General features: G+C 27.7%; 2 protein-coding genes across 2 annotated transcripts; one reads left to right on the top strand and one right to left on the bottom strand.

Annotated features, from left to right (window-relative positions):
* Positions 1-1,870: 1,870 nt before the first annotated feature.
* LOC145182898 (serine/threonine-protein kinase Pink1, mitochondrial-like) lies at positions 1,871-23,700 on the bottom strand. The gene is made up of 13 exons (XM_090084621.1): positions 23,517-23,700; positions 21,601-21,717; positions 19,415-19,492; positions 16,936-17,018; positions 10,732-10,851; positions 10,108-10,167; positions 9,716-9,752; positions 3,222-3,664; positions 2,976-3,030; positions 2,765-2,870; positions 2,476-2,634; positions 2,311-2,392; positions 1,871-2,200 (listed from the first exon to the last, which is right to left on the bottom strand). Exons 1-13 carry the CDS (start codon positions 23,584-23,586, stop codon positions 2,114-2,116), a joined length of 1,497 nt encoding a protein of 498 aa, XP_089940747.1. The 5' UTR covers positions 23,587-23,700; the 3' UTR covers positions 1,871-2,113.
* On the top strand, positions 6,672-9,113 carry LOC149889615 (uncharacterized). The gene has a single exon (XM_090084622.1). It carries the CDS (start codon positions 6,686-6,688, stop codon positions 7,202-7,204), a length of 519 nt encoding a protein of 172 aa, XP_089940748.1. The 5' UTR covers positions 6,672-6,685; the 3' UTR covers positions 7,205-9,113.
* Positions 23,701-24,153: the final 453 nt, after the last annotated feature.

A 24,153-nucleotide genomic window follows, 5' to 3' on the forward strand; every position in this document is an offset into this window, starting at 1 on the left:
ATTTTGTTTAACTAACTGATGTGAAAAACTACACATTTTAAATAAAATCATGGAGGTATAACATAAGTTTTTTATTAACTTTTAAGTAACTATTGGGGCATATCTAAAATTTAAAATAATAAAAAAGTCTTGCTTTGTTAAATATATCATATTGTCATTCAAAAGAAAGTTTATTAAAGTATATTACATATACTCTAGTTATTAACTGGATTGTGGCCACATGATTGAACATTGTCCTATTGCCACGAAGGGCTTCCTTCACATGAATTAAAATAATCTTTAAAAATGTTTCTTATTGCAACTGCATCAAAAACAGATCTATTACTTTTTGATTTTGAGAAATTAAGCAAACGTACTTGATCCAGTAATTCTTTTCTCCAATCTCCTTGAATAACAATTCCTGAATTACTTTCACTATCAACAAAAGTAGGGATATAATGTGCTCCATCTGTTAAACGCAAATAGTTGTGAAGACAGACAGTAGCTTTTATTATATTTTCTACTTTTGATGGTTTTGCTTTAATTGGAGATTTGTAAATTCTCCATCTAGCAGCTAAAATTCCAAAACTATTTTCAATTGTTCTCCGTGCTCTTGATAAGCGATAATTAAAAACTCTTAGCTGAACGGTTAGGTTTTTACCTGGGTATGGTTTCATTAACCATGGTTTAAGTGCAAATATATCATCTCCAACAAGGACTGGTGGAACTTTAGGATCAGTTTCAGAAATTTCTGGTAAATGATAATTTCCTCATTAAATGCTCTACCAAATGTGCTTGCATTTAAAATGGCAGCATCATTATCCCTTCCATAAGCCCCAATGTCAACCATTGTAAAACAGTATTTAGCATCACAAATGGCTAATAAAATCATGCTGTAAAATCCTTTGTAGTTGTAAAAAGAAGAACCTGATTTTGCAGGAGCCTCAATGCGTACATGCTTTCCATAAATACATTGTAGAAAGTTCCAATTCTGATTAAACTCTTTAATGATGTTTTGACATTCTTTTATGTCATTTGGGGCTCTTAGAAATATTTTTTTGAGAACTTCCCATATAGCACAACAAGTTTCTTCGATTATATTACAAACTGTAGCTCTGCAAACTCGAAAATAAAAGGACTGAGTTTGTTGTGATTCTCCTGTAGCCGGGTATCGAATTGTAATAATTAATCTTTGCGATGGACATACAGACTCTCTACTGGGACAATACTTTTTCGTTAATGAAGATCCAATTAATGACAAAAGGTGTTCAAGTCTTTCAGGAGACATCCTTAAGTACCGATAAAAAAATTCCCTATCAAATAGTATTATTTCTTGCACCAAAGAACTAGACGCACCTTGCTGAACGCGATTTTTAAATAGTTCTCTGACCCAAAACATATGCTTTACGCTTTTTCGACGTCTTAAAATTAAAGTGTAACAAAAAGTCGATAATTTAGAGTGAGTTTTTTTTTTATGACAGCCATTCTTTGTTTGTTTACACTGTTTTTTAAGAAAGATTTTTGCGCTAATTCAATGTAATGGAAACATAACGTTGCACAACAATTTACCGCACAACAAATCAAACGAATGTTGCACGATTGTTGTACGATATTTCTACAACTAATGGAAACCAAGCTTAAACAAAACTGTTGTCAAATGTTTGTGCATCAAAAGTTTACGTATGTGCCGCTATATTTTTTAAGATATTAATAAAAGATTCCCAGAGGTCATAAGTTCAGCCAGTCCCCCCTCAAAAAAAAAAAGTGGGGAGGGGGGGTTAGGGTTAACCCTAACCCTGACCTAATTTGTGTTAATATCTTGAAAATCACGAAATTTAACACATGTATAACATAACATGTATTTAGAAACGAATGAAAGACCAATAAAGAGTTTTGTTGAAGTTTTTTTTTTTTTTTTTGAATGAAACAAAATAGTAAAAACTTTTTAGAAAAAATAACATTCACCAAAATCAGCCTGTTTAATAGTTTACTAAAATATAGTTATTCTGAATCTTCATAACAACATGACAACAAAGTAATCTTTAACTGAAAAACTACGTCTCCTGATTTTAACAGTATAAACAATTGTAATTATATAATCAATAGACATCAAAATAATAGATTACTAACAAATCTATATCATGGCCTTTAAACTTTTCAATTTGCTCAAAGCTGCAATAATACATTCTGGTGAATATCTTGAAAAAAAAGTCAGTTGAAGCTAAAAAAGAAAAATAAACTTTTTTTCTTGAAATTTTCCTAACCATTCTTTAAATTGGAACAAACAAAGAACTAACAATAAAATAAATTGTTCACGTACAAAAGATTTACCTTAATTGGACTTGGAAGTTGATAATAATGTTCATAGCCGACACATTTTCGAATGATCATAACAAAAGAATATACCAACCAACTGAAATAAAGATCTTTGCAATATCATAACCGTACTTAATAAAAATATCTAATAACGTTATTAAAAATAATGCTTATAAAAACCTTTCAACATCTTCATGTGAGACATCGCGAGAATACCATTCGTGTGGTGTATACAAAGTGACAAATAGCAGAGTGGTAGCTTCAACTGCAGATAATCTATTGTTCCGATCTTTCCTCAGCGAGTTAAAAACAATTTTGTTTACCAACTCTGAACCAGAGCTAAACAAAGAAGCTTAATTATTTTATTCAAAACGTTTAACAACCAGAAAACTAATAATAAAATGTAATTATTAGTTTTTCAATAAAACAAGCTGATTTGGAAGATTTATGAAGAAACATGTAAAGTTACTTTAATAAAGGTAAATTGCATTCTTCATAAGATATATTACTAAGTGTCGTGTAAAAAGGATTGTAATCGTTAAAAATTTCATAAGCCAATGTAGCAGCTGCCCAAACTAAAACAATAAAACCAATTTAAAAACAAATCATAGTAAAACTTGATGAGTAACAAGCTTAACATTCTATATTTGCTGGATTAAAAATAGTTTAAACTAGCATACCATCATTTTTAGAGTAGTCCAATATGGAACATCTTCCTGGTACAGCACTGATTACCTTTTAAATCAAATAAAATTTTGTCAAAGTATATAAAAGTTTAATAAAGTATATAAAAGCATATAAAAGTATATAAAAATACCATAAACAGATACAATAATAAAATGGCAAAGAAAAACCCTTTATGAAGGAGAAAGTATTTGGAGAACTGAAAAGCCTATACTGTATAAGCATTACCAAACACAATTTACCTCAGGAGAAAGCAGAGCTGCACTTCCACCCATACATATGTTATAGGATTCAAATTTTAAGGTCATTCCTTCAATGCAAGATCCAAAATCTGATAGAACCAACATTGGCTCTTTCATACAAAAATCTATAAGTATGTTATTGCTTTTGATGTCTCGATGTGCAATATTATTACACTCCAAATGAGATACAGCTTCAAATAACTGACAAAGTAAATGCATTTGCTCCAGGAAAGTCAGAGTTTTACCATTAGCTTTTAAATATTCATTTAATGTGCATGCATATTTGGGCATTACAAGAAATAGAGTCTTTTTATGGCCGATTGCACCTGAGCAGCTCCCAATTGGTAGAGCAACAGGATAACTTTTTACAGCATCATCTAGCAGAGGTGTTTTGTCAACAAACTGGGTATATAACTTAATTATATTGGGATGTTTAGTAAAGTCTAAAGCAATTAAACAACAACTATATACACTATAATTTGTATTTAGATTCTATTGTAATTAAATACAACATTTAATAATCACTTAAACCAGTTGATTAATGGTAGAATCACATTGATTCTAATTTAAACATGTTGATAGCCTTATTGACAAAAACAGAATCTGCTGTTAAAGAATGTATGGAAGAAATAATCAAAATATTTTACCTAAAAGGTCTTTCAAGAAACATTAAGGGTAGAATGCAAGAACCGAACTTCAAATTTGAAGTAGAACTTCAAACTTAAAGGGCGACTTGAGCGAATGCACAAAGCGAACTTCAACTCAAGTCAGACTTGAAAACCGCTAAAAATAGACCGTTTTCAAGTCTGACTTCAAACCAGACTTGAGAGAGCAAAAATTCCTTCCGAATGCAAGAAGCGGATTTGAAATTTCAAGTCAGACTTCAAATCTCAAGTCTGACTTGAACGGAATGCAGGAAGCGAATTGAACTGAAGTCAGACTTGAAAAACAAGAATTTTTGAATTTTCAAGTCATTTTTTCAAGTCTGCTCCAGACCAATCTTGAAACCAAACTTGAAAGAAAAAACAAACCGCCATTATCATTTTGCTGATGCGTAACAAAACTTTACTATAACTATATAACTTATTACAACCTTTGAAGGTATGAAAATGAGATTTTACCAAGCAAAAAGAGTTATTTGGGTATACTAACATAATTAATTTAGAAGGTTACATTGTGAAAGTATATTTGTCAATGAATTCATTACAGAAAACTGAATACCAACATTGTGAAAACGTGTGTCTTTTAAAACATCCTGTAACTCGTATGTAATGATCCAACATGTCATATTTTGATGCCATTAGAAATGTTTATTAGCTTTTTGAAATGTCGAATATCCTAGCATTATAAAAGGCTGTTGATTAAGGCACGTTTTTGTGATACAGTATAAAAGTAAATTCCATTTAGTAACAAACAGTTGCAGTTATACAAAAAAGTGATACGTGTAAAAGGAGTAAAAGAGAGTTCACGAGAAGAAGTAGTTTTAATAATATGAAATATTAAAAAAAACTTGTTTTAAAACGTTCAAAAATGAATCGGTATGAGCTGAATTTTAGAAGAAGAAGAAATATGCCAAATCACATACTTAGGTTTATTATAGACAGAGCCAATCCTTTAGAAGTTTACCACGATATAGAATTTAAAAGGTGTTACAGATTTTCCAAAGAAACCTTTTTAATATTAGCTAATGACATTATTAATAACAATGTTAACAATTGAGGGTGCCCTCTTTCATCTGTACAGCAACTGACTATTGCATTTCGGTTTTATGCTACTGGTTCATTCCAACTGAGTAGATATTCAAGGAACAGTATCAGAAATTGGTACCTTCTTATTGTAGATTTTATATATTTTAAGTTACATTATTTTATACCAACAAATGATAATTTACTCAAGTAACAGTAAATAAACTCTTTTAGAGAGTAAAAGGAGATTTGGAGGAGCTGAAAGTTAATCAGTCAACTGTTCGTTGAGTGGTTAAGAACATTTCAATTCAAACGGCTGACAAAAGATATCAGTACATAAAGTTTCCAACAGAAGCTGATTTTTTGATAATTTAGCAAAAGTGCTTATAAGTTTTCATGGATATCTGATTTTGCTATTTCATACAAACTTCGAACTCTTCTTAGATAAAGAAAGTATTTATATTTATCAACCATTATTTAGATTTTACCTAATTCAAGGATTCCCAGGATGTATAGAAGCAATTGGTGGAACACATAACCCTATAATAATTCCTTGTGGAGAAAGCGCAGAAATATATCGAAACAAAAAGGGATTTTTTTCTTTGAATTGCCAGATCATTGCAGGTGCTTCAAAAGAAATTTTATCTGCTTGTGTTCAATGGCCTGGAAGTGTTTAGGATTCATGTGTTTTAGCTAACTCAGCTATTAAACAAGTTTTAAAAGCTTGCCAACATGTTCATGTTTTAGGTGATTCTGGCTATCCTTATAAACAATATTTAGTGACACCTTTTTCTAACCCAAAAATGAAAATGAAATCAGATACAATTACAGCTTGAGAAGTACACACATGTTGAATGTTGTTGTTGAATATTGTTTTGGTATATCAAAAAAACAACACCCTTGTCTTAACATTCCTTTGCAAACAAAACTGCAAAATTCCATAGCTATAATAATATCCTGTTTTGTGCTTCACAACATTGCCCTTCTACAAAATGATTATTGTGGAGGCAATGAAATACAAAATAGCAATGGATCTGATATTGTTTGAATATAATAATCCTCACATAGAATAATTCTGTTGTGTTGCTTTTTTAAAACTTTGTGAAAATTTTAACTGTGAAAATTTTCACAAAGTTTTGTTTGTATTGTTGCTTTTTCTGGGGAGAGTTTTATTTTATATCATCTATTTCTATTTGTTTTTGCATTAGTTCTTTATCAAGATCATGAATTTCATTATATTGCTTTTTTGTATTTTTTTTTTATTAAGAGATTTTTGTTTAATGTTAAACTTTATTCTTTTTCATGTGTTAATGAGCAAGATGCTATCAATGGTTTTTAAAAGTTTTCTTTTCTGTTTCTATAAGTGGCCCAATAATTTCAGAAGACCTGTCTCCATATGTGATCTCTATTGACTTACATATTTAAATGGTATACTTACATATGTAAATGGTATATATATGTGTAGGTATATATATATATATATATATATATATATATATATATATATATATATATATATATATATATACCTACACATATATATTATATTATTTACTACACATAATTCATATATGATTCTTAAACCAAAATAACAAAAAACCAAATACATAAAAGTAAAATAAATAAAAGTAAAATTTTTGAAAAATTTTGAATTATCTTAAATAGTATTTTCAAGTTTGAAAATACTATTTAAATAATTAAAGTAATTTTAAAATTATTGAAAGAGAAATCTTTTTATAGATTGATGCATGTGAGGCAATACACAACATTGCTGCAAGTATGCCTGAAGTAAACAAAGAAATTATGATGTTTGACTTGGCTAATTACCAATCAAAGGGTGGCATATTTTCCAAAACTTTTATTTGGACTGCAGTTGGAATAACTCAACCCATAAATTGGTGGAAAGGGTTGTGTTCCTTTACTGAACTATCAAAAGTTGCATCTAGAATTCTTCAGCTACCAGCTTCAAGTGCAGCATGTGAGAGAAGTTTTAGTACTTATTCTAACATTCATAGTGCAAAAAGAAATCGCTTAACAACTGAAAGGGCTGGAAAACTAGTTTTCATTTCACAAAATTTAAAACTTGAAAATATTGAAAACTCCAGTTATGAAAATGGTACAAGCATAACTACTCCTCAAATTAATAACTTGAGTGTAAATAAAGTTCCTAGCACTTCAATCCCTTGGTCAGAGTCTGAAGCAGTTAACGTAGAAAGTGACAGTGACTTTGTTTATGAATCATTAGATGAATGTTGTCTAGGGTGGGAAGACTTGGACTCAGAAAGCACATCCATTTAGAATATCTTTTATAGTTTAAATACATGTTAAAATTACTAAATTATTGAGTTTTTTGCTTAAATATTTACACTTTTTTTAATCGTGTGTATACTACACTATACAGTGCTACACTACTTAGCACTAAATTAATAACCAATTAAAACTAATAAAACATTATTATTAAAAAATATCAGATTATGTAAATTAAATAAAATTAGAGCTTTTTTTATAAGGGCTTACTGGCAATATAATTCAACATATGTAACAAACAATATAAGACCAATTTATTACATAATAAATATTAGGATTTTCTGTTTCTTTAAAGATTTGAAATCTGATATTAAATAAGCATGATATTGTATATTAGTATATTTAAATGATAAAAATGGTTATTTTGTCATGGACAAGTATAGTTTCTGTAAATAATGAGTGTAATATTTAGGATGTACAACAATATTTAAGAAGTAAAACATGACAAATAAACATTCTCATACAATATACCTAGATTTATAACTAACTTAATATTAAATTGCCTAATGAATATACTTAATGAATAGCTCTTTTAAGTTTTTTTTTAAAACATTAACTTTAAATTGGTGTTTATATATTGTATTTGTGATAATAATTATCATATACTATAAACAGACAGAATAAAAAAAAACTCTTCCAAATTATTTACCAAGAAAAAGAAAAAAATTGTTTAAAAAGTCAAAAAAACCAAAAAAACACCAAAAAAACCAAAAAAACACGTTTTTTTGACCCAAAAAAACGCAAGAGGAAAAAAACGCGTTTTTTTGCAACTCTATGACCAACCGTTGTTTACCAACAACTTAGGATTTGGAACTGAAAGTGCCAAGATGAATTTATTTTTCTGATGAAAAATACATAGCAAGACCGTTTATTTTTTACAGTTATTAACTTTTTATTTAAACGTATATTATACAAATATCATTACACGGAATTTGTTTCAGTAAAAGGTTTTTCCCGTAAAAAAAATCCATTACCGCTATTGGTTGCGAAGTGCATTTTCCGATAAACGCCCTAAATTCAACGCCTCAACTATTTTTCAAGTTCGACTTTCTCAAGCACGAACTTGAAATTTTTAAGTCTCGTTTACGCATTCGCTCAAGTCAATTTTTCAAGTCTGACTTGACAAAGTCGAACTTGAGATTTCAAGTCGAACTTGACTCAAGTTCGGTTCTTGTATTCCACCCTTAATGTCTTGAGTTTTACATATTATGTTGAAACATAAATCTTCATTTTTCTTAAGATTGTAGTTAATTTTGCAATAAGTCAGAAATTTATGTTTTATTTTTTATAAATTAGGGTAGATTTGACATTATTTCAATTTTTTTAATGATTTTATCTAAATTTAAGATGACTTCTAAAAAAACATTTGAAAATAAGTAATTGGGCTACATTGGCATTTTTCTATTTAAGCTTGGTGCAATAAGTTGATAGTAAGTAACTAAATTCAATGGTTTCTATTGCACAATGAACTGCAACTAGAAGCAAAGCAATCATTAAAAATTATCAGAGATTTTGTTGCAAAAACCAGTTTGGGGTAAAATTAAAATATTCATATATTTGAAATCAGTTGGAGTTAAAGGCTGAAATTTTTAGGATATTTATAATTTATTATATTCTTCCAGTGATAGAAAGATCAGAAGTCTTAAAACTTTAGATTAACTTTTTCTCAACTGCCAAGACTACAATGTGTCAGACTGTATTCTCTACCACATTTCAGTTTGTCAGTGAATAATCCAATTAATACTGCTGTACGTATAATTATAGTTCCAATTTAATTTTTATACAGATAAGTGTTATTTTTTTAAAACTTAAACAAAAAGATAAAAAAAAAAGCGTAATTTTAATTAATCTTAATAGAGTTCTTTTATCACCTCAATGTATTACCTATTTTGGTGTTTTACATTTCATTTATAAGTAAGCTTTAAATTATACAAAACTTCGTGGAAGTAAAGCTGGTACTTTTATAATATTTAGATAAAATATATTTGACATTCTTAACATTTATCCACTTTATGGAATAATTTGTCTATGAATTTTAACTATTTTACAACTTTGTTAAAAGTTAAAAAAACTTTTTCAAAGTTCAATTATTTTGCTTGGATTGGCTATAAAGTGCCCTCTTTTGAGTACTAAATTCTAGACTAAAATGCAAGATAGATTGCTATTTCATGCTGAGTGAAATTTTTACTTAAAGATAAGTAACAAAAAAAGCATCAAAGCTTTTGAAAATCACAGGATAAATAGACTTTTAAAAGTTTTCTTCATGATTGCTTTGATTAAATTGTTTAACTGATTCCTGACATGTTATTACCCAGAGATTAATAATACATTGTTGTGGATTGTTTATAGAGAATTTTGATTTTAGTAGCTTATTAAAAGAAAAAAAAAAAAAAAAGCAATACCCCAATTTTTTTCCAATTTATTTGAAAAAATAGACTTAGGTCATATTGAGCAATAAAACTTGACAATCTGAGTATGTAATTTTCCTGATAAAATACTTACTTGGATTCGAGAGAATATGATATTCTTGATAAAATGCCTATAAATAAATAGAATAGTATAAAAGTATAGCAGAGCTATATAAGCAGAAAGGAGAAGAGAAAAAGCAGAAAAACATAGAGATTACTAAAAGAGCAACAAATTAATTAACCACTAGTTACAGCTTTGTCATGAGACTCTGAAAAAAATAACCACCTGTGGCAAACAAAAAATAATTTTACAAATATAAAAGTTATAATTTATTTGCAATTTAGACTTTTTTAAAGCTCTTTCTTATTTTAAGAAATTTTAAAGTAAAAAAAAAATCAACCTAAATATTTTTAAAACTAAAAAACCTATTTTACGATTGGTTTAAATCAAAATAATAGAAAATCATATCTTCATCAACAATTTACCTGCATGATGGCGGAACTGCTTGAAGGTATTGAATAATTGAACATCATTTTAAGAGCACACTAAATATTTTTTAAGTACCTATTTAAATCTAAGTTTAAAATAGAAAGAAAAAGAAATCTAATATTAAAAAAAAAAAAACCTTCAACATAAAAATATTAAGATATAGTGTTGCAGTAACAAAAGAGTAAAATTTTGAAGAGAAAGAAAAAGAAAAGTGAAAAAAAAAAAAAAAAAAAAAACTCAGATTATTTTGATACAACAAATATTTAATTTGATCTAGATAATGAGAATTTGTCGTTATTTTTCTCATCAAAAATGGCTAGTACTAGATGACTGAAAGCAAGAAGACTGAAGCTTAATAAGTTTTACACACTATTTTCTTGAACTATTGTTGAGAACAAGAATTACTTAATCTTTACTCCACTTTACTTAGATCTGGCTGCACCCCTAGATATAATCTTTTGAAAGTCAGAATTGTATCCAGCTATCATTGCCGAAAAATGAATAGCAGTATAAAAGATCTTGAAGCAGTATAATAGTTATTGAAGTTGAAGTTAGCAAAAGTAAAAGCAATAAACAGGACAACCTTTAGTCATAAAATTTTGTTAAAAAAAAACTTTTACTTCTTTGTCATTAAAGTAGGCTTCATAAACTGCAGCATGCGAAGAGGGTTCTCCTAATCTATTTCCTATCGTATAGTCACATAGATGAGGTGAGAATATTCCAATTTTTATGCCATCATCCTAAAATTAAAATTACAAATAAACAGAAAGTTTTTCCAGCATACTTTAAATAAATTCTTAGACTACAAAAAATATGCTAAAGAGGATACTAAACTAATGTCACTTTTAAGACTATAATAAAATGATCTTAGGACAATCAAAGAATGACATTAAATTGAATAATTATTAGTTAACCTTTTTTTTCTATATTGTAAGTAAATGGCATGGAAAAATTATGTACATGCCATTTACATATACAGTGTCTCAAAAAATTATCCGACCAAACATTTTTAAAAATATTTTTCCTAAAAAAAGTGCTGTATTTTCCTAAATTTAGACTTTTTTGGTAAACTCAAGATTAATGAAAATAAAAGAACATGTTTTTAAATAGATTTTATTTATTTTAATGTAAAATATGAATCACAAGGTTTTCAGTCTTAAAATAAAGGAGCTTAGGTCGTTTTTTTATTGTCAAAAAAATATTCGACCAAACACATTTGTTTCATAACAAATTATTATATAACAAAACAATTATTTTAATACTTTGTTGGGCCTCCCTTTGCTTGGAGTACAGCTTCTAGACGTCTAGGCATTGATTCAACTAAAATTTTGTTTCTTCTGGTTGAATTTTTTCCCAGGCTTCTTCAATTGCCACTTTGAGGTTATCTTTTTTGGAAAATGAACGATCTCCAATTTTTCGGTCTAAAATTTCCCACAAATGCTCAATTGGATTAAGATCTGGTGATTGTGCGCGCCATTCCAAGACCTCAACATTATTTTCAGCAAGCCACTCCTTGGTTTTAGTAGCACTATGCTTGGGATCGTTATCTTGCTGAAATGTAAAATCAGATCCTAGCCGAAGTTTTCAAGCAGATGACTTCAAATTTTGCTTTAATATGTTTCTGTATTGCACCTGATCCATTAAAGTATCAATAAATTGGAGTTTTCCGACACCCTTCCAATCCATTGAACCCCATACCATCATGTTACCGCCGCCATACTTGACAGTTCCTCTCACGCAGCTTAATTGGTAGGCTTCTTCGGCTTTTCTCCAAACCTTTTGGGCTCCATCAGATGACTTTAAGTTGAATTTTGATTCGTCGCTCCACAGGATCTTTTTCCAAAAACTTAACGGCATGTTTTTGAACTTCTTAGCAAACTCCAATCTTCTTTTCATGTGTTTCTTACTCAAATATGGTTTATTACGCACAAGTCGTCCTTGAAATCCCTGGTCTCTGATACAATTTCTGATTGTCTGATGGGATAACTTGATTCCATAATTCTCTTCAGCTTGCTCAGCCACTTTGAGGTTATCTTTTTTGAAAAATGACCGATCTCCAATTTTTCGGTCTAAAATTTCCCACAAATGTTCAATTGGATTAAGGTCTGGTGATTGTGCGTGCCATTCCAAGACCTCAACATTATTTTCAGCAAGCCACTCCTTGGTTTTAGTAGCACTATGCTTGGTAGCACTTTTAGTAGCACTTGCAGAATTTGTGGAAAGAGAAAGTATGGCATCATATATGCCAGGGGTCACTACTATAAAACTCATTCCGATCGGAATTAAAAAAATCGTAAACCCGATGAATTTCATCGGATTCGACAAAATTGGCGTAAACCCGATAATCCCTAATTGCCTCTACTATAAACATTTTTTTTCGTGTCGTAAAAACTTTCCGACGAAAATATTAGCGGATTCATAAAAAAAACAAAAAGATATTATCTAGTTTATATGAATTCATTACAGAAAACTGATGATTAACATAGCAAAAACGTGTGTCTTTTACAACATCCTGTAACTCGTATGTAATGATCCAACATGTCATATTTTGATGCCATTAGAAATGTTTATTAGCTTTTTGAAATGTCGAACATCCTAGCATTATAAAAGGCTGTTGATTAAGGCACATTTTTGTGATACAGTATAAAAGTAAATTCCATTTAGTAATAAATAGTTGCAGTTATACAAAGAGGTGATACGTGTAAAAGGATTAAAAGAGAGTTCATGAGAAGTAGTTACAATTACATGAAGTATTAAAAAAAACTTTTTTTTAAATATTCAAAAATGAATCGGTATGAGCTGAATTTTAGAAGAAGAAGAAGAAAAAATATGCCAAGTCACATACCAAGGTTTATTATTGACAGAGCTAATCCTTTAGAAGTTTACCACGGTATAGAATTTAAAAGGTGCTACAGATTTTCCAATAAAAACCTTTTTAATATTAGCTAATGACATTATTAATAACAATGTTAACAATTGAGGGTGCCCTCTTTCATCTGTACAGCAACTGACTATTGCATTTCGGTTTTATGCTACTGGTTCATTCCAACTGAGTAGATATTCAAGAAACGGTATCAGAAAATGGCACCTTCTTATTGTAGATTTTACATTACGTTTTTAAATAACAACATTTTATACCAACAAATGATTATAACAATAAATAAACTCTTTTAGAGAATAATAGGAGATTTGGAAGAGCTGAAACTCAACTGTTTGTCCAGTGGTTTAGAACATTTCAATTCAAATGGCTAACAAAAGATATCAGTACATAAAGTTTCCAACAGAAGCTGATTCTTTGATAATTCAGCAAAAGTGATTATAAGTTTTCATGGATATCTGATTTTGCTATTTCATACAAACTTCAAACTTTTCTTAGATAAAGAAAATATTTATATTTATCAACCATTATTTAGATTTTACCAAATTCAAGGATTCCCAGGATGTATAGAAGCAATTAATGAACACATATTCCTATAATAATTCCTTGTGGAGAAAGCGCAGAAATTTATCGAAACAAAAAGGGATTTTTTTTTTAATTGCCAGGTGCTTCAAATGAAATTTTATCTGCTTGTGTTCAATGGCCTGGAATTGTTCAGGATTCATTTGTTTTTGCTAACTCAGCTATTAAACAGGTTTTAGAAGCTCGCCAACATGTTCATGTTTCAGGTGATTCTGGCTATCCTTATAAACAATATTTAATGAAACCTTTTTCTAACCCAAAAATGAAAATGAAATCAGATACAATTACAGCTTGAGAAGTACACACATGTTGAATGTTGTTGTTGAATATTGTTTTGGTATATCAAAAAAAAACAATACCCTTGTCTTAACATTCCCTTAGGAACAAAACTGCAAAATTCCATAGCTATAATAATATCCTGTTTTACGCTTCACAACATTGCCCTTCTACAAAATGTTTATTGTGGAGGCAATGAAATACAAAATAGCAATCAAGAATGTGGTGCTAAAGCATTCACTAAAGATATTTTTGCAGAAACAAAGCAAAAGTCAAATTTCAGACCTATTTTTTTTAAAAAAAATTTGTGTCTGATAATGGATAAAGGGTCTAATAACAAAAACATTATTTTCAAATACTTATAATACATATTATTTCAAAGAATTACATTTTATATTTCAAAATAGTATTATATATGAAAAAAACAATTTCATTAAAAAATAAAGTGATAAATTCATACATTCCAAAAACAATTTGGATCTGATATTGTTAGAAAATAATAATCCTCACATAGAATAATTCTGTTGTGTTGCTTTTTTAAAACTTTGTGAAAATTTTAACTGTGAAAATTTTCACAAAGTTTTGTTTGTATTGTTGCTTTTTCTGGGGAGAGTTTTATTTTATATCATCTATTTCTATTTGTTTTTGCATTAGTTCTTTATCAAGATCATGAACTTCATTATATTGCTTTTTTGTATTTTTTTTTTATTAAGAGATTTTTGTTTAACGTTAAACTTTATTCTTTTTCATGTGTTAATGAGCAAGATGCTATCAATGGTTTTTAAAAGTTTTCTTTTCTGTTTCTATAAGTGGCCCAATAATTTCAGAAGACCTGTCTCCATATGTGATCTCTATTGACTTACATATGTAAATGGTATATATATGTGTAGGTATATATATATATATATATATATATATATATATATATATATATATATATATACACACATTGTATTATGTAGTATTAGTATTGAGAAAACTAATTTTGTTTAAAGTAATTTTCTCAATATTTGTAAAAAAAAAACCCATTATTTTCATTAAAGTATTAGTAAAAAGATAAATAAAAATACATTGTAGTATAGTGTCATCCCCAAAAAGCGTCAAAATAAGATTCTGCATTTTCTAGAACATTTCCATGTATTTTAATTCAAATGGAATCTGTTAAAATGGAGAAATCAAGAGAAATTGTCTTGATCACTTAAGTGGTACATATGACCAATCGTTGTTTACCAACAACTTAGGATTTGGAACTGAAAGTGCCAAGATGAATTTATTTTTCTGATGAAAAATACATAGCAAGAACTTTTTTTTTTTACTGTTATTAACTTTTTATTTAAACGTATATTATACAAATATCATTACACGGAATTTGTTTCAGTAAAAGGTTTTTCCCGTAAAAAAAATCCATTACCGCTATTGGTTGCGAAGTGCATTTTCCGATAAACGCCCTAAATTCAACGCCTCGACTATTTTTCAAGTTCGACTTTCTCAAGCACGAACTTGAAATTTTCAAGTCTCATTTATGCATTCGCTCAAGTCAATTTTTCAAGTCTGACTTGACAAAGTCGAACTTGAGATTTCAAGTCGAACTTGACTCAAGTTCGGTTCTTGCATTCCACCCTTATATGCAAAGTCAGTTATATTGTAAGAAAATTTAGAAAATTCCCTGTAAAAAAACGGTTTTCTTCAAAAAAAAATTCTGGAGAAATATGGCAAAAAACTCTCTCTTCTTACAGATGTGAAAACAAGATGGAAAAGCATGATTATCATGATTTCTTAAGGTTTTGAATGTTTTTCAGGTTGTTTCTAAAGAAACTGGAATAGACTTTGAGTCTACCAGTGATGAAATTGAACTTTTGAACAGTTTAATTTTCACTCTTGAGCCATAAGAAGTTGCCTTGAAAAAAAAGCTAATTTTATAGTTACTTTTTGATACCACTGTAGTTGATGTAGTAATTTCATATAGATACATGATAAAGATTGGTAGTATTTTAAATATAATTGTTTTTGTTTCAGTCATTGATTAACAAATTTGCATACTTCAGACATGACAACTTGTGCTACTAGCAGGCAAATTTAACACCCATTTTTGGTTGTTCAGTCTATCTACCTACAAATCAAATACCTCATTAGACATTCTCAAGTGTTATTTGTTTCACCTACATGATGATAAACATTTGTCTGGACCACATGATCGTGCAAAATAGATACATAAATACATACATACATACATACATACATACATACATACATACATACATACATACATACATACATACATACATACATACACACAAAATAAAGAAATTACAACTATTTATGCATATATATATGAGAAAGAGAAAAAAAATCAATCAAAACCAATTAGAGAAAATGTTTAAGAATCTGAGATTATTTACTCAATAAATTTTCTTAATCAGTTATTAAATTGGTCTTACCCACAACTACAAGACCAGCCTAGAATCCCCATCCAGAATTGTAAAGTATACTATGAGAATCATAAAGAATCATGTAAAGTATACTCTGTGGTCATATTAAAGAGAGAAAAGATGCTGCAATCAAAAGAGTTTAGCTAAGGGATGAGTTTAGCTATGGAATTTTCATAATCTGTTAGGATTATGAAAATTCCAAATATCAACCTAGTAGCTTTCTCTCTTTCAAATTATGGTTGTCAATGAAATGAAGTAGGTTTATGTTCATGTTATATTGTCTGTAATTATAAATATCATAAAAACAAATAAAAATAAAAACAACCATATTTTGTTTTAAAATGGTTAGAACATTTCTTGATTCTGAAACTAAGTTTATAATTATAGAGAATGACATTAGAATTACGAAAGAACAGGTTTTTTACTTAATATATTATCAAAGGTGTTTTTATACAGCAACCTACTGTCTTCTTGCACAAGTTTCATAGAATTATACATTTAAAGTTGCCATTTGCACAGTACAAGAAAGAGAAAAACACTAAATTTTTTGCAACCAAAACTTGTTAAAATCTCTGGAATGCATGGAAAGTTTTTCAGAGACTTTAAAAAGAACTTTGCTTAGAGACAACTTTTATAAACAAATCTAGTCTAAAAATTACCTCAGTGGCAGTAGATAAAAATGCTGATTGAAAAGTCTTGATTACATTTAAAAGGGAAACTTGCCGCATTTCATTATTTGTATCTAAAATTTAATAAGAAAATACTAATAATAAAACAAACTCATAATATTCAAAAGTTTTCAAAGACTTAAGAATATTATGAAATAAGGATATTAAATAATATACAGATTAAAAAAGGATATTAAATACAAAGATTAAAAAAGTTAAATCAAAATGATTTTCCATTAAAAATGAAAATTAAAAATTCTATGAATATTATTCATGACAGTGAATAATATTCATAGAATTTTAAATTTATACTCTATTAAATTTTTATTACAAATATTAGGGAAAAGTTCTTTTTTTAAAAAAATTATTTAAAGACATTTGTTATTAGTCTAACTATTTTGCCAAAAAAAAACAGAATGAATATAAAGTGATCTCAGAAACAATTTATTGTTATGACAAGAAAATTACTATAAAGGGAATAATACATGATTATAATCATAATTACATAAGTGAATTACATAAATGAATTACATAAATGTAATTCATAATAAAATGTATTGGAGGATCATCATTTGCATATTCATCATTTGCATATTTGTAGATAGGTATTTGCCTATACGTTTTACTTTTTGTACCCTCTATTAGCCTGCCAACCATATTCTGTAGCAAAATTGATCTTTGCTCACAAAATTTATAAAGTAAACAACAAGAAAAACAAAACAGATGTTGGCACAGTTTGTATACAAAGAAAGCGCCAAAATATTAGATTGCACTTTAAGCGCAGAAATTCTGAAAAATTCTGTTTCATTTCTTGCACTTAATGAGTTCACATCAATATTTCCATTATCACAATTGTCATTGTTCTGTGTTTTTGAATAAAATGTAAACCCCAAACTTTCTAGTGTTCTCATACCTCTAGAATTTTCTTTATCTCTTTTCATTTATTATATCCAGATTTATGGCGAGAACTCATTTCTGTATTAAAGAAATTAAAAGTAGCTTTTTTTGTTATTTATTTATTCAGAATTTACAAATAATACAAATTAGAGTTTACAAATAATAGCATTCTTTTATAAATATTAATATTTGAATGATCATATTTTGTATTTAACACAATTGTTGGTTTATTAAAAGTTTTAATTCAACTTGTATTTGTAATTTATAAATAGTAAACTAAAATTAAAATTAAAAATATACGCTTACAAAAAAACAAAAGCAATTTCTAAAACAAAAAATTAAAAATGTAATGTTAATGAGAAATCATGTCATGCAATCTTTACAACTATTAACATTTTAAAAAGAAAAATAGAAAGAATAAAAAGAAACATATTATGCTAAACTCAGATATTTTTTATCTTTAAGATTTATTAGAAGCTATAAACAAGATTTAATAAGTGATGAATAAGACTTCATGAAAAAAAATTATTTATATAGATACAGGCCCCTTGAATCTTCCCCATCCACACACCCTCTCGGCAGCCATGAATGTAACCAATAAATAAAATCTTAATGAAATTTTCTAGAGTTACATAAATTTAGATATTGGTCAACTATGCTTATGTGATACTAAAGATATATTTTTTGCAATGTAAAATTTCACAATTTCTTCATAACTTTTGAACATTTTTAATGTCATATCAAATTCTGGCAGACATAACATGAGTATATTTTTGTCAACTTTTAAGACACAAGATGAATGAATAGGTGTATTGCTATCATCTTTCACTTGAATTAGGTATCTTCTGGTCATTGATGAGTGTAAATTTAATTACTATTGATTAATAAAAAATTTGCATTAGGGAGTTTTCTGATCTATCCATAGCTCAAGGTGCAGCTGTTATATATCTATTGAGTTTGAATAATTATTTGAGAAGTAAATGTAAAGACAAAATTTATTAGGTGTTCTAAAAGATTAACAAATTTAATTTGAAATTAAAAAATTAGGAATAAAATAGATTTAGGATTAAAATAGATTTTTGATAAATTAAAAATCAACTTTTGCAAAAATTCACAGTAAATAGTTACAGTCTTAGTAAATAAAAATCAACAGCTCATTGGCACTTTAAGACAAAATATTGGTCACAATAGAATCAGAAAAAATTTATTTTTGAAGTAATGGGTGTGCCAGCAAATCAGATCAAAACTTTCTCTTTTTAGATTTAAATGATGCAAAAGAATTTCAACAGTTTTCTGGTTACAACAGCATAGTTAGCAAGATTTTGGTTACATAATTAGATGACTTGGTTACAGAATTACATGAAAATTTAAAAAGGAATTTTAAAATTATATAGTTCTGAAGCAAATTATTTTAAAATTATGCTGAAATAACTTAAAAGTTAGTTACAGCTGTATATTTTAAAGACAATATGTGTGTATTTTAAAAACACATAACTTGTTTTGATTAAGTAAGTTGACGCAAACCTTACAGTCAAAAAAGTACAAACAGTTATATAAGCAATATCAAGCGTACCTTTCATGCTCAATCCAAGAAATGCTACAAATGCAAATGTGTTAGAGCCATTTTTGCTAAACTGATGAGCAGCTTTTCCTGAAGATAAAATGAATTCTTATTCAAAACAAAGTCAAGCTTTTATTCTGAGATAAACTGGGACTTGATGAACTGTTTCCTCTTAAAGAAGATTTAAACATTCCAATAATGTGAATAAGCAATTTATTCTTTTTCTTTTCTTTTTTTAAAATGTAATTTTATAGGTTTATTGAAACTACAAATAAACTAAAGTACTGCATTAGGTAACTTTAACATGAATAAATTTGACATTATCAAACTATTAATTACAATAAGCACATAAAATAAAAGTTACTTATCACAACAAATTGTATGAACATGTCTCAATATGTTTAAACCATGTGCAATAAATATGAGTTAAACTAAAAAGTTGTTATTTGCATACTTTAAAAAGAATATCAGCAATTTCATAATTGCTGATATTCTTTTGGTTGAAACTTAAATAACTTTACCTTTGTTGTTTATTAAATAATTTTATAGCAACTTGACAGCTACATATTGACCAATATCTAATATTCCTGAGAGGGTTTGTAAAGTTTAGCAAAGTTAATTAAAAAAAAAAAAAAAGAATTCTTATTAGGTCATACATAACCTGGGGTATCTTTGATATTAGGATGAAGAATTGATTTCTACTATTATTATTCACATTTTTTTAATGTGAAATAAGAAAAAGTTTTAAGTATTTAAGAAATTTAAAGATTTGGAATTTTATTTTCTGAAAATCTGGACTCCGTATTTCTTTTTCTTTTTTTATTTTTTGAAATTCAATTAATCTTTTTGAAAATAGTTTTTGAATAAAAAGTACACTTTTTAACAAGGGCACTCACATAAAAGATAGGTGAATGGTGATTAATTTTAAACCATGAATTATCTCTTGATCATTACTCATCTTTTTTTATAGCATATTCTTTTGGTTAAAAATAATTTCTCAATTTATACAAATCAGCTTGAATTTCCTAACTTCTGATATCCTCAATAGTTAACTAAAATATTTTTTTGTTTGTTTATTTATAGCACTAATTTCTATTTAATTGTGCTATCACATACTTACATTAGGAATAACTTGTAATGTTACAGCTATTACTAGCCTTTGTGCTAGTACAGCTTTTAACTATGCTAGATTAAAACCATTAATTATGATATCTATCATAATTAATCAATTAAAACATTAATGGTTTGAATGTTAAGTATCAGTAACATTAAGAGTAACAAAAATAATTACAACGAAAAAAATAACTTCTGTGAACAGATTGAGAAAGTTAAAGTCTTGAAAACCTAAGTAGTTTCAAGATTGAAATGTTAATTTATGTAAATTATTTATTGTTTACTACTAATTTGTTTACATTGTTTCCTAAAACTTTGAAGAAAACTTATAAATTAGTGCTAAAGTTTTTATTTCTTTTCTTCTTTTTCTTAATTACTTTTCGTTGTTATAACTGGCATTGTATTCAGCATTATCATTTTACTAACATCTTTAAATGCAAATGATGCTTTCTCCATTTTCAGATGCAAAAGTAGCAATCTACAAAATTAAATATTTAACTTTTACATTAATCTATAAGCCTAAATTTTAGTGATATTTTATTAATATATCAAGTGAAACATTTAAAATTCTTTAAATTATCTTTTTCAATGCTATAGTTTAACTACATTGCATTTTCTTTATTGCCTTTATACATGCACAAATCCTGTATATCTTTAATTTTGTTAGGCCCACCTAAAAATTATCATACTTTCCTAAAACTTTAAAAGAACTGTTTATAAATATATTTGAGTACATATAGGTTGGCAAGATCTAGTATTCCAAATTTTGAAAACTATGATTGAACTAGTACACAAATCAACTTAGAATGTTACCAAAAAAACACTGCAAACATTTAAAAAGATAGCAAATTTTTTAAGGGCACAGAATTTTGAATATAAACAAAAAAAACAAACAACAAATATTCATACTACCAGACCCTTCCCTTCCTCACTCTACAAAAGTAGCATTGATTCAACCTTCTGCTACTTTTAATTTCAAAAACATAAAAGACAGTCCCTGTTTAAATTTTTTGGCTTCTTTTCTATGTATACAAAGATATCTTTTTAAAACCCAATGTTTTAACATATACTGTTTAAGAACTCACTTCTTAAAAAAGCAGCAATTGTTGCACATTGAAATACTGCAATTTTTAAACCAAGAAATTTGCGCAAATTGATGGGATTTAACATTGACGATTTTCGGAGTAATTGCTTTGGTTCAACTGAAATGGTAAATTTAAAAAACATAAGTTAATATAAGCTAAGAATTCATATAAAAACACAGATTACATAATTAAAAGAAAGTCAATAAAAGCTAATAATTCTTTAACAAGATATATTAGGCAACCACTTGTTTGCTTCAGAAACAAATTGTGAATATGTTGAGGTTTATACTAGTCTGCAAATTCTTTTCAATCTACTATCAGAGAAGCATTACCTAATCATAATAAAAATACACATGTAGGATTATAAGTACATATGTAGGGGAAATAAAAATTATTTTATGAAAACTAATGTTTACATTAATTCTTGTAAAATCAGTTTTACTTAAAGTGCATAAAAGATTTTGATCTCAGAATTACAATAAACTGCACAAACTATGATATGACCATCACAATACAGCAAATGAAAAAAGAAGACATGTTTTTTTGCCTATACAATATTATAATGAATTAAATCAGTTTTTAACATTATGATGCTGGATGTTACATCTGGGCTAAAGACTACAGCAAAATCAAAGTGTAAGAATCCAAAGATGGTTCTATTTTACCTAACACAGAATATTCTCATAACTGAGAAAGTTACTATTTTTCAGAAGAATACAGAAGTTAGAGGATATACAGGAGGTCATTAGTCATCACATCTGCAAAACTGATGGAGAGCAGCTAATTATACTATTCCAGGTACCACAGCTTTTATACCTAACAACATCTTAGGCACAAATACAGCTATGCATAAAACTTTAACAGAGGTGTTTATTTCAATCCATCTTTTCTGTTTTTGTTTTGTTTTTTTTTAATAAAAAAAAATCCTGGAAAATGAATTTAATTAACTTTTTTGTTTTTAAAAAAAAAATTTAGTTAATTATATAGTCAAAAATTAGTTGCATAAAAGATTAATCAAGTTAAGGGTTAGAACTGAAAAAGTGAAGAAAAAATGCAAATCTCATATTTAGTCCTCCTTTTGCCCATAAGTAAAGTAGAACTCCTTCTTTTGCTCGAGAACAAAAAAAAGTGTTTAAGTACTAAAACAAAATCAAGATAAAAACTATCAAAAGTTCTGTTTTTTCAAATCAGAAGTTTAATCCATCTTGTGGTTTGAAGCAGTGCAGCCAGCTTTGAGCAATAATAATTTTTATTCTACTTAATTGACTAATAAAACTCTAAAACATGACATTAAAACCTTCAAAAAAAAAAACATTTAGTACCTGATCTACCAAATTCTATATAGTTTTTTATTTAAGAATCTTTAATTTTTTACTAAGGATTACTTTAAGGATCCAGATTGAGACTTTGTCCCAAAAATATAACAACTTAATGGTCTCAACAAACTTAAATTACTAAAAACATTTTGGTTACTTTGTTAATTTCAAGAAAAAAGTTTATTTGATGAGATTTAAAGAATTCATTGAAATACTGTGAACATTTCTCAGAGAAATAACTTTAAGAGATGAATTTGTTGGAGTTTACAAATTATTTCAATGTGATTTATGCATAACCAATTTAACTACAAATTTTTCTTTCTTCTTTCTTGTATTATTTGTTATTTTTTAGATAAATTTTCAGATAACTGTTACGTGTATTTCTAATTGATTAAAAATAAAGTCATGCTTAATTCTAAAGGCATAAACAAGTTTTTTTGCAACGTTGATTATTGTTATAAATTATCTACTAGGAAAATTAATACTAACCTTATGTATAAAAAAAAAATTAGATAAACGTAACAGTCTAAGTTTATGTAAATGAACTTAAATATATCTCAAAATAAACGTAAAACACAAAAATCAAATGGTAAAACTTACAAATGACAGGGCTTCTTATTCTCTTTACAATAAATAGTAAAACGCTTTTGGTCAGTTGCCTCAAGATCATCCTTTGTGGGGCAATAACTATATTTGCAATTTATTAAAGAATAAAAAATTTGTTTACATTGTGAAAAAGTTTTTCGCGGGGACTGATTCTTGCTATTTAATTAGGTATGTGCGTAAAAATATTAAAGTATTTATATAGTTGATTATTATATATCATTGGAAAGAGATTTAAATTAGTATTTCAATGGTGAAAAGTTCATAAAAATTGAATGATTCTACAAAAAGTTATGCACATTTAAGTAACAAAATTTCATAAGAAGGAAAACTGCGACCAATATAAAAATTTTCATGTTCGGCTAACGGTAGTTTTGTAATGGAACTTTGTTTATTTCAATGATATACTATATTCACTGATCTCAAAATATAACTGGATAATGTATTCAATTGCCTTTTTCAAAAAAAAAATTGAAGCCAAAATTGGCCTCCCAAGATGGCGGCGATCGGAGCTCTTAGCGGTGATCGATGTACATTTTATAAGACTTTTTACAGAAAGATGAAAGAAAATAAATAGAGTTTTGAAAGAAAAACTAGACTATGAAATAAAGTTTTAATGACTTTATAGAAATAA

Source organism: Hydra viridissima, unplaced genomic scaffold (genome assembly GCF_058129835.1).
Source record: "Hydra viridissima isolate aposymbiotic clone 2 unplaced genomic scaffold, HvirCarnegie_v1 scaffold_4, whole genome shotgun sequence".
NCBI lineage: Eukaryota > Metazoa > Cnidaria > Hydrozoa > Anthoathecata > Hydridae > Hydra > Hydra viridissima.

Coding starts and splice junctions, on each gene's coding strand:
- LOC149889615 (XM_090084622.1), top strand. CDS start 6,686: ATGCCTGAAGTAAACAAAGAAATTATGATGTTTGACTTGGCTAATTAC.
- LOC145182898 (XM_090084621.1), bottom strand. CDS start 23,586: ATGATCTTGAGGCAACTGACCAAAAGCGTTTTACTATTTATTGTAAAG. Junction 9,753..10,107: donor GCAGTTCCGCCATCATGCAG/GTAAATTGTTGA, acceptor ATTTATTTATAG/GCATTTTATCAAGAATATCA. Junction 2,201..2,310: donor AACTTCCAAGTCCAATTAAG/GTAAATCTTTTG, acceptor TTTCTTTTTTAG/CTTCAACTGACTTTTTTTTC.